Source organism: Myripristis murdjan, chromosome 9 (assembly GCF_902150065.1).
Source record: "Myripristis murdjan chromosome 9, fMyrMur1.1, whole genome shotgun sequence".
Lineage (NCBI taxonomy): Eukaryota > Metazoa > Chordata > Actinopteri > Holocentriformes > Holocentridae > Myripristis > Myripristis murdjan.
In genome coordinates, this window is record NC_043988.1 from 6,537,069 (window position 1) to 6,549,228 (window position 12,160).

The window sequence follows — 12,160 nt, forward strand, 5'->3', positions numbered from 1 at the left end:
CGTGGCTTGGTGTTCAGGCTGTCATCACATACATCTCAGCCACTGCTATGGCTAAAGGAAATGAAAATTAGGGCAAAATCAGCGTTATGTGACATAAAGTGTTTATTGATTCAAGATGATTTGATCAGGAACACAACATGTCATTGTTGTCCCTATGACCCACATCACCTAAACATAAACATCTCATAAACAGCAATCATCATGTGAGATCTGAAAGTGCCAAATTCCTCCCAGCTGTGAGAAAAAGAAAGTCCAAACCCTCTAATGGTGTAATGTGACATAGCTGTGGACTGCTGAATTGTTCTGGTTGAATAGATGTAGGTTATCCAAAACTAATAATGGGATATAATATTGCTGCTGCATTCATGACTAAATTGCACTTCCTGAAAAAAAAAACTAAACAAAAAAAAAACAATATGATTTATTAAATAGATGTAGTTGTAGCACTCCATCACCCATTGAAAGCCACTGTAAAACATCCAGTGAACATGCACATCTGCGACCACATAGCAGTTAACATAAATTTGCAGTTACCAAAATTCATCAGTCTGACCGCTAAGTTTATGTTAAGAATTGTATTTCTTGGTGATGAAATTTATAATGAGAACAAGAATGTCATTAATTTGCACTAATGAAAATAAAATGTTAATAAAACAACTTAAGTCTTTACTATAGTAGTTTTATTGCAGTAGTGTTAATAGTTTGTTTTTGTTTTTTTTTTTTGTTTTTTTTTTTGGGGGGGGGGCAATAAGCCATTTCAGTGTTTTACAGTGATTTTTCAACAGCAAATGGGGTTTTACTTTGTGCATTATAAATGTGTGCTTGTTACTCCTGCATGTGTTGGCTTATTTGTTGGTTTAATGTGTGCTTGCGTGTTTCTACATTAGTTTGTTGGGATCAGTATGCTTGTCACAGTGGTTTGATTGGATCATGTTGATATACTGGCTCAGCAGCTCTTTGTTTCTTATCTCACCTCTTGCATGGGCTCGCCATTTGGTTTGTGCATAGCAGAAATGTCAACAAATAACATAACATGTAGCTTACTGCACCTCAAAAGCCCTAACTTCAACCGAGAAGAATACTAAAATGTTATGAAAGAGTTTGACAACTTTATCTCCATGACTCAACAGGCAGGCAGACAGCCAGCAGGTGGAAACGCCTCGGCGTGACGCCATCCTGAGGACAGCGAAGACGGAGGAACGAAGGTACGTCGCTTGCACAGAATTTAGCACGGTGATACCGGAAGTTGCGTTATTTGTTTTCAAAATAAAATAAATTAAGCATGGGGGCGTTCGAGCAATGCCTTTTCTCGCTGACTTAATAGCTCATAGATATTGGAAAAGCTTTCTTTCTAGTATTTAGAAACTACTTGGTACTAGGCTCTATGTACTTTCATGGTGGTAACGTTACACATCCGTGCATATTGTGATTAAGTCTTCTTCCGTGTATTTTTTGTTATAGCATCTTGACTTGCAATGAAAAAGAATATAACAGTTGTGTTGGCAGTTACTATAGGTTCCCCCGTGAATATAATTCTCATTTTCACTTGGTGCTTTAGGGCCATGACATGTTAAAAATAAATAAATAAATAAATAAACAAATAAATAAAAAATAAAATAAAAAACACGTTAGGCAAAAGAACTTTGTTTTGAAAGAAATACCGGAAGTTGAATATTTTATTCTGGTCCTCTTTACACTTGAAGCGGAGGAATTTAGTTTGAAGGGAAAAAAATAACCAGGAAGTTAAACAGAGGAGGAAACGTAATCAGTCGTTGCTGCATCTAACTCTTTTGTCCATAAAGAGGTTTTAAAAGCTTTCAGGATATCCTCAACTTGAAGGAAAGTTTATCCATCTGCTTGTAATCAAGGGGCATTGTTTCCACAAGATGGATCCGGTAGGTGATAATGGATGATAATGTGTTTGTTGTTTATAACACTCCCTCCACCCGTCACCATGTTTACAGATGTAGTGCAACAGGTGTATATATCTTGTTAGATTAAATTAGAACTTTACTTATTTTTATACAAAGTGACTGGTTGCCAGCCCTGGTCGTTGCATAATTCAGCGCATTAACTTTCTTGGTTAGAGAGAGGAAGTTAGTCAGAGCCAGAGTCGCCTAACAAAATGGCCAAATAACGCTAGCCACCACTGTGGAAACATTCTTAACACTTTGTTCTCAGTCTGATATTCAAGTCAGACCTTTGAGTTTTAGTGTTATTGGGTCGAGGTTGGTTCCTCAATTGTTCGGTTGGTATATTCAGTACAGTTGATAAATGTCCACATAAAAAAAAAGAAGCTGTCTCATTCACTTTTTCGAAGTGCGCTCTCAGGCCCATAGACTCGTACAGAGAACTCAATGCAACGGTCCATTGAAAAAGTGGCATTTATAGCATTTCTGTTGTTTAAAGTAAAGATATGTGCCTGGTGGAACCTGTCGTGAGTTTACAAAAAAATGTAGGAACCAGCCTTCAAATCGGCTTTCATTTTATCCACAGAAGACCCGTTTTTAAAACAAAAAAAGTCCTAGCTTACAGTTGGTCCTCAATGCTTGCTCCCGTCCTCAATGACTCGTTTTCCTGGAGGAATGTTTGGGGATGTACAGGGATGAACATTTCTCTTTAATTATATTTTATTAAAATAAGGCCTTTGTGGTCAATACGATGTGTGCCGAATTCAGGAGTGGCTGCTAAAGATTCAGGAGTGCCTCTGTTAAGTTATATACTTTTGCCTTTTGCCAAGGAAATGTGAAATTTCCTGATTTTTATGAAGAGTTTGGCGTCACCCTCTGCCCATTCAAGAGAGAACGGCACGTGTCCGGGGTAAAAGTCCTTTGAACGGTCCCAGAGATTTCTCTGGAAAATGCAAAGATAGTTTAAGTTCATGTGAGAATATGTAACGATGACTGTACTGACTGTCTCTTCTACTGTACCTGTGTTCTGAAATCCTATCTAACAAAAATCCTCAAAAGTTCTAATAGAGCTCAAAATGTGTAAATGTGTATGTTTGGGGTTCACTGGCCTGAGAAGGTTGGAAATAGTCATGTGACTGCGCTGACTCTGCTGAACTTGCACAACTGTGGCCTCTGTGGTTTGAGAATATTCCCTTCATCATCTGTAAAGGTCCAGGCAAAACTTTGAGCTGTGACACCCCTGACTCAACTGTGCTAAGGGGGAGGGCTAAACCAACAAACACTGCTTTCCTGTTGCCTGCAGCATTTAATACAGTCATATTTAGGTCAACCTTTATTTGGGTGACTGATGAATGGTGACTTAATTTCATACAATGAAATCTCACCACAGGCCGGATGTCTGTATGTGCTATATTCAAACCTTGTGGTGGATGCACCAGATTATGGTCCTGTCTTCTTTGAAAAGATTAGGAGTCAAATTGTGAGGGTTTGAGGGGGCCTGCCTTGTGAGCTGGTATCTATTTTTTGCATTTATTGTCGGCCAGTTGTGGTCAAACATTTCATTGGGAAATAACTGATTCATTTCCGTTTCACTGTGGAGAGAGCTTGCGTCAGGGGCATATTTGCAGAGTGTAGGTAGCATATCTATGTAAAACATCTTTTGGGTGAGCTGTCAAACAAGACTGCACTTCCCAAACTGTCTTTTTTGATCAGCTGAGTAACACAGGATCATATTGATTACAAGATGTGCAACAATTAAAATATTTAAGAATAATACCTAATAAACCCGTGCATCGCATGAACCCAGTGCAATGGGTTCATGCGATGGCCTGTGTTTCTTTCTCCCTCTCCCTGTGGGAATTGATATTTGATAGCTGTCAGCCATTCAGTGGGCCTCACTGAGCAACTGGTGCCAGTAGAGAGAGAGGACAAAGAAAGCATAATGTTCATTTATGTAGAACATAGCTAAAAACAGCTTTCAAAAGGCTATACTGCAAGGTATATAACACGACTAGTAAAATATGCTATGAGGAGATTAAAGGTAGTAATCAGTCAAGAGAAAATAGATGGAAAGAAGAATAAATATGGAAGAAACAACATAAGTGGACACAGTTAAAAGCTATTACTCATTAAGTGTATGAAGTTGTAATATATTGAGTTAACTAGTTCTGACGAAAGAAAGAAGGAAGATAAAAGATGGGAATAAATAAAGAAAGAGGAGTACTGTAAGGAAGGGGAGAAGAAAGCAACAAAGCAAAGAAGAAAGAAAGAAATGGGCAAACGATGGGACAGGGGAAGAGAGAGAGAAGGAGAGATGGGCAGGGGGAATGCAGGCAGCCAGTGACGCAGCAAAAGCTGTTGGTTTCCTGGAGACTGTTGTGTTTACGGTCTGGTGCTGGCTCCTGGGACATGGAGGTTATGTGTATACACACACTGCATTTAACATTAGCACAAAACAACATTTATATCCTACACTTCAAATTCAAAGCTGTGACTTTGCAGGCTTGTCTGCATCACAGTCAGCTTATCTTCCTGATAAGTGCAAACACACAGTCATAGGCGGCAACTGAACACGTTTCCCATCAATATAAGACAATAGCTTAAAAGCCAGCAGGTTGTGCTGTCACATGCGAGGTTCTAAAAGGAAATGCCACACTGGAAATATGTGCCTCATGGACTGTCATTTGATTTCCTTCTCGGATACCGGTGGCATGTAGACATGCCAGGTTTTCGATAGAAGAGATATAGGTGTCAAAATATGCATCCTAATGAATATATTCATCTTGCATGAAGGTGAAGATGTATTTTGTTTCCCAAAGAAGGATTTGTTTTGAGTCTAGCACTGGATAAAAAAAAAATAGATTTTCCAGGAAAGCAATCTTTATTTCAGTGGTTGTTTGAAGATTTTTGCTACATGTTATTGGCAGTGCATGTGCCATCCTGCAGACCTCATCTACTGAACCAATAGCTTACAGAAACTCACTTGACTAAGTTACTTGTTTTGAGGGAATGAACGAACAATGGCAGGAGCTCCCCCCTTGAAACTCGTGCCATCAAACCTAAAGGCAAATGTCTTGATGTATTTTGTATTAAACACATAGTCTATCTCTGAGTCTGATGGCATTATCCCACCTGGATTCCAGAATGCCTGCCCTTACTCTGCCTCTGATTGGCTAGTATCCATTGCCTCTGTTGGTTTAGGTTGATGAAGGTTACGGTTAGCTCCAATTTAGGTACCCCATCTCCAATTTAGGTAGTCTAAGCGGCTTGCGAGGTGAATTTTCTAGAGAAAAGGCACTGAGCCACGTCCATGACTTACCTGCCACAACCCTGAAGGACAACACACCTCAACACTGGTTCCCAGATAACGTGAAACCATGTGGTGGCTCCTGATGCCCCAGACTAGGTGGCAGGAGCTGTCAGACTTGGTCCAGCCATATGGAATCACCTTGTCCCTTAAGTCTTTACCTGCTGCAACAAATCAGGGCCCTTTGTCCTGTCAGATAAGATACTCATATTGGCCATAGTTGCCATGTGGTTGTTAGGAAGATGGGGCCTGTGGTGAGGGTTCTTTCTCTTAGTGGCAAACTTAGTGTCCTAAGTAGTTCAATTGCCTCTGGAGTTGCCATTATTAAGCCAAGGATTAATTAGATTAATTATCAAGATTTTAGGGTTTTAATGTAAATCCAAAGTCTCTCAACTAAGTTATTGAGCTGTAGATTTAGGATTTAGGTTTTTAGGGTTACTGGCTATGCGCCCTTGGTCCCGTTGCAACCTCGCTAGTCACCTAAGCTGGACTAACCTCCAATTAACAATTGGAGGATAGTGATTAGTTGAAAATACCCAATTGGTAGGGGGAATTTCAGATTTGACATGTGTGGTGCAGTATGGACTGTGTGTGAGAGGAGCCAGCCTCCAGTAGAAGACTGGATCACATTTATGGCCTTGGACACCTTGAGGCTACCTTTCCTGTGTGCTTTGTCTCCAAGTACTTTGTTACCTCTGTTTAGGTTGGTTAAGGTCACAGATCAGTTGGGTTTAGGGCAGGGGTCCCCAAACTTTTTTCCTGTGAGGGCCACATAACTTTTCCCTTCTCTGATGGGGGGCCGGGGTCAGTTTGTAACAGAAAAAGTGTGACGATCGCAGGGGTGCCTAAATGTAAACATTGATTGTTTTCCAGAAAGCCACACATAACCAAATATTAATAACCCTTTCCGGGATCTTCACAGAAAAAAACTCAGGAAATAAATAATAACAGTATTAATGAAATAAATTACACTATTAATGAAATCAATAAAAATCAAATAACCCTCTCTGGGTTCTTCACAGAAAAAATAAAGTCATGAAATAAATAGCACTATTTGTGAAATAAATAATAACCAAATAACCCTCTCTGGGTTCTTCACAGAAAAAATAAAGTCAGGAAATATATAATAACACTATTTATGAAATAAATAATAACCAAATAACCCTCTCTGGGTTCTTCACAGAAAAAAAGTCCATGGAACATTAACTTTCTGTTGTGCCGTGCACAATCATAACAGGTAAAAGTTCAGCTTAGTTGTCAGAGCAGAATCTCTTACTTAAATGACTCATATGAGCAGTCTCTCAAAGTTCTTGTGTTCCTTCCTTATAATCCTTTTGTAGGTTCCAGTAGGCTTGTCACGTTCTATGCGTGTATTAGTTTCGATCGCGTGGCCAGACTGAAAAAAAAAATCATAATGCGTCTCTGGTATTGTTCAGGGGGCCGGGCCTAATGTGGAGGCGGGCCGTATCCGGCCCGCGGGCCGTAGTTTGGGGACCACTGGTTTAGGGTTTGGATCAGCCAATCACAGGCAGAGTAGGGGTGTGTGTTTCTGGAATCCAGGTGGTCTTTGTGACTGTTCTCAGTCTCACATCACTAATAACGAGAGTAGATGGCAACGTCAGTTGACTAAACCCCAAGATACAGTGAAGTTTGTGCATCTGATGCCATTTACCACAAACACTTAGGTACTCCCTCCTTAATTTTCTCTCTCCCTATCTTTCCCCTATTCCCTGTCATGCTCTCTTGACCCCCCACCCCATGTCCAGGAGCAGGGAGAAGTGGAGACAGTGCCGCAGGACAAGGTCCAGGCCTTGAGGAGCCAGGTGGATGGAGTCAAAGACATCATGACCCAGAACGTGGACCGAATTCTGGCCCGAGGAGAGAGGCTGGACGACCTCATGGGCAAATCAGAGGACCTGCAGGCAGGGGTCAGTGTCATCTGCAACACCACAGGATGTTAGCTCATTCTCTTGCTCTGATTGTTCCATTGTGTGTTAATGTTTTTGTACTATAGCCAGTATACAACCAATGGTGAACCGCTGACCTGCTGAGTGTCGGTTGTACCATCTAGTTCCATGTCTTTTGAACTAAGAGCGGTGCTGCCTACACAGATATGCTTAGGCTGATACAGCAAATGAATACTTCTTTCAGTCTCAAACTGAACAAATAGCACAGTTTGACGTTGTTTGGGTGTCACCAAAGGACAACAATGAGTAAATGAATAAGGAAGTTTGAGAATTTGCGAGTTTGTTTTGGCTGTGGTTGGTAAGGCCTAGTTAGAACCACAGCAGCCTTTAAACACTGAAGACATTGCCAAGGTGGGCAGATAACAGCAGATAACCGTTTATTTCATGAATGCTAAAAATGGATATGGAACCACTCTGAAATTCCAGTGAAGTGCTTTTGGCAAACGATGCAAGTCATTTACTTGAAAGTATCTTTCAAATGAACAATAGGTATATACATTTATATACATCACTACTTTTTGTAACTTAATTCAATTTGATAGAGACTACTACAGTAGGTTCTATTCCAACATAAATGCTGCATATACACTGCAGCTAAACACAGCAGTCACTCCTTATTGGAGTGCTTGTGCTGTAAAGTTCACATACAGTTTGCTTTTGAATAGAGTGACAGCTGGGTGCTACAGTAGAGCTTCTTCTCAGCAGACATTTTATCATCTAATAGCAGGTAATCACAGGTGTTACTAATGACATTAAGGTTACAGGCCATTTAAGGACTGAAGCAGAGCCAACAATAGCAAGGCCCTGGCTCTTAGACATAGCCTAAATACGATAGAAACTTAATTCAAGTCATTATTAGAACCTGTATTTACCTGCCAATCTGGCACAACATTTATGTTAGGTAATGTTATCATTGTTCAGTTGAAAACATTGCAGATAGTGGAGACAAATTTAGGGATGTAAAAGTGTAGAAAAATCTCAAAGCATTTGCTGTAGGTAGTGTTGGGCATGTACATGAAAGGAAGAAACAGCCAGCTGAGTACAGCTGTGATGTGTGACCACTAGATGGTGCCAAAACGCCAAATGTCACCCCACATTTGTGAGTCACTTGAGGCATGATTAATTTGATTTAAAAGTATTCTTCTTCATTTCCTCATACATGGCAATGATTGTTGGTTTCAGGTTGTTATGAATACCGTGTTTTTTGTGCATTAATTTATTTAAAAAACAAACAAACAAAACAGAATAACATGTTGGTTTTGTTTTTTGTTCGTTTTTATGTTTATGGTTCTACGCCTCAAGACAAAATTATTGCCCTATTTAAGATTTGTAAAAAGAGAGAAAATACAACACCACTGTCTTCATAAGCACATCAGTACTTGTTGATGCCCCTTGTTGGCAGAGTTGTGAAGTGACCTGAAAATACTGTCTACACTAGCAAGGGCAGAAGCCATATATACTAAAGTGTTAGCAGTGAGCACTGTGGTCTGGGATCTACCAGGGGCTACGGTATGAATTTGTTGTTTGTGTTCTCAACATTTGATGAGGAAACTGATCAACAATGAGCAATCTCCCAAAAGTCTGATATATTTCTGGTGTATTAACATGGCATCCTGCCCCTTCTTTCCTCTCAAAGGCTCAGCACTTCAAGCAGACGTCCCAGAAGGTGGCTCGCACCTACTGGTGGAAGAACGTCAAGCTGATTATAGTCATCGTGGTCATCGTCCTCATCATTGTCCTCATCATCATCCTGTTGGCCACTGGAGTCATTCCTGTCAGCGCCCCTGTGCCTTCTCCCACCACCAAGCCGTAAACACACATACACACGCATACATATACACACACATGCAGACACATACACACAAAAAAGCACACATTCCTTTTTCCACGGGACACAAAATAATACATAGACTCATGCAAATCACTGCTGTCAGGTGACACCTGCATAAGCTGCAAGCTGATTCCTACGAGTGACGTTGATGCTTTTATTGGAATTGAAGGATTTCATGGCTGAGAAAATTTTGTGACGCACAGGCTTATGAAAACCTTTCAAAACAGGCAGGATTTCAGCTGCTGTCCAAATATAAATGTAATTTCTGAAAAGTTATTTTGGAGGTACACGGCGTTCACCTGACAGCAGAAAGTAATACTGTAACATCTTCTTCACAAGACGGTCACATAAGTGGCATCAGCCCTCATTTGTTAAACCACCAGCAGCCACTTCTTCACAGCAAAGAGGAAGTCAGTGGGCCAATTTTTAACTGTTGTACAGCTGCTGCACACAGTTGCACAAGATGTGTTTGAATGTGTAGATATGAAATGGTGAATGTGGATTCCTCCAATTCTCTTATTAGATAGTCTGGGTGTTTTGAATTTTATCACTTATTTTGCACAATTCCAGTGTAAAGACAGTAACTGTTGCTAACTTGTACAGTTTTTAAAATAAAAATGCAAAATGCAGTATATGGAAAAAATGGTGGCACTTCACACTCACAGGCCACAGTTTCTTTTCACATGCGGACAATCCTTCAGTTAGAAAAAAACTTGTTATACCAAGCACCATACAAACTGTAATCTTTTTAGGTCACTGATGTAGTAGGTACATAAAAAGCTGAATTTTGATTGTTACTATTTGTGGGCCTGTTCTTTCAAAATGTGGGAGGAGTTTCATTAAACTTAACAATCCAGACAGTCTAAAAAAGTTCATCCATGGTATCCCATTGATTTTTTTTTCTCACATTGGATTGGATGCTCTGAGTTACGACTACCGTACTTCTTTCTCTCTGAAGTGTCGTATCGTGACGAGAGGAAATCGATATACATAAAATATCTGACAAAAAGAAAAATCAATTGTATGATTTTAAGGAATGGAAAAAACTGCTTATTTTCCTCAGTGACATCCATCTGTTTTTGATAATGTACAACAAGATGTCTCAGCCTTTGACGATGTGAACTTCCAGCTGGAAAAAAAAAAAAAAAAAAAACAGATGCTGAAACTGCAGTTATGTGTTTTGTTTTTGTTTGGGAACATATCACAAAAGATTTTCAGATGTGTAAATTTCTGCTAAACATTGTGTCATTGTCAGACGATTGTCAGTGTTTTAAAACGGCCGTGTTCAGTTTTGTGTTTTTTAGTAGAGATAGACTCTCGTGTGAGTTCCCCCGCTCTAGTCAGGCCCAGCTTTCCTGCTTCACCCACAAGCCCTCTCTGTTTCTGTTGCATTAAAGTGAAACAGAGCAGCTCAACTTATGGCTTTGACACCTTGATTCAATAAATACACCACCCAGATGAGCCGTTCCCAGGCTTCTAATGTTGGACAGTCAGGCTCTACCAGCCAACCAGCTGAGAGAGATCATTTACAGGCCCTCAGTGGCTCCCCCTGCTGGGCCCATGTCACCCGATGAGCCCACATGCTCTCAAGTTACCCGTAATATCCATTAGGGAGAGGAGCAGAGCCAGTGTATTATTATTATATGTAAAATATAGCAGAGCCAGTCAGTGAAGGTGTCACCATTTTGCCACCCAAGAATGTAAATTCATGTATTATCCTTCATACTGTAAATGGTATATTAATGATGGATATGATTTTTGGAACAAAAATAATCAACTCCTGCGTTCTCCCATAGTTTCTGAATTTTTTCTTTGGGACTTTTTTTTTTTTTTTTTGCTTTGTTTCTCATGTTGATGAATGGACAGCTGTGCTTTCTGGGTTGTGTGGATATTAATCCATAAATGTCCTCCTGCTGTTACAATATCAGTTTAGCATTGAAGAGGTCAAACTAATCAACGCTGTGGCTTTTACATCAACACATTCCCGCCTATTTGTATATTTGCAACTGCCTTTAACCTCTGTGTTAATTAAAATATATATTCTTTAGAGGCTATTTATTTAAAGGTCTTTGTTTTTCATGTGCTTAATCTTTTTTTTTTCCAATAAAAAAATGGACCAATGAAGGAGATTTCTGTAGATGAACAGATTATCCAATCATAAAATGGTACAGTTCACCAAGTTGCCTTGTGTCCAATCACCTTGCTATCAATCATTTTGTAAAAGTAGATGTGACACGTTCCAGTGGGTAGAACACTTCAAGATGGAACAAAAGTCTTCATTTATTTTTTAGTGTCTGTTTCTGGGGTGCAGCAGCACACATCTCATTGGATTTTCACACACCAGTGTTGACCTGATGCATGCTGTGCAGGCCAAGATGGTTTTCTGTTCACACCAGCTCCAGCTGTGGTGAATCTGTAAAAAAAATAAATAAATAAAAAAGATGAAATTTCCTCAGCCGTGACCATTAGGGGTTGAGCTGATATCAAGATTAGTTTCTAATATGTATATGGAACTGTTGAGATGTTAAACACAACCTTGAGTATGTGTTGTAATTCCGCTGACGTGAGATGTGGCTGTAGTTTTGATCAGCAGCCCTCACAAAGCTCTCATTTTGATGATCTGTGGTGTTTAATGGCTTAATACAATAAAACGCATTTACGTAACACTTGGATGCTGGAGTGACTCTTATTAATTTGTCTGTTGTTATTAGTTATTTGTTTGAAGTACCACATGATGGCGACAGAGAGTAAGGGTGAGCACAGACATGAGGAAATAGATCAGAGGGGATTCCCCTTGTTACTGTGCTCCAGTACAAGGGCAAACTGAAACTTTGCATTTCGTCACTGACTCTTTCCCATACTGTTATTTGGTTTCTGTTCCATTTCCTGGACAGTACCTAATATTACCAGCAATACAGATTCTCCCCTTTGACACTGCTTGGTTTTTATAGCAATCGATAAAAGAAAATTGCTATGAAGATACAATTATTTCCAAACAGGCAAAAAATCAAATGTTTTGAATCTCTTCATTTCATTGGTTTGTCCCATCTGATTTAACAGATTTGTGACCAGGTCTCAGCAGTAACAAATAAAATGAGAGCTGAATGATGAATAGGTCATGACCAGACTCACCTCTCCGTCATGT

General features: G+C 39.8%; 1 protein-coding gene across 1 annotated transcript; it reads left to right on the forward strand.

Moving 5' to 3' along the window:
* The first annotated feature begins 1,727 nt into the window (after positions 1–1,727).
* Positions 1,728–11,069, forward strand: vamp8 (vesicle-associated membrane protein 8 (endobrevin)). The gene is made up of 3 exons (XM_030060774.1): positions 1,728–1,895; positions 6,984–7,145; positions 8,821–11,069. Exons 1-3 carry the CDS (start codon positions 1,887–1,889, stop codon positions 8,995–8,997), a joined length of 348 nt encoding a protein of 115 aa, XP_029916634.1. The 5' UTR covers positions 1,728–1,886; the 3' UTR covers positions 8,998–11,069.
* Positions 11,070–12,160: the final 1,091 nt, after the last annotated feature.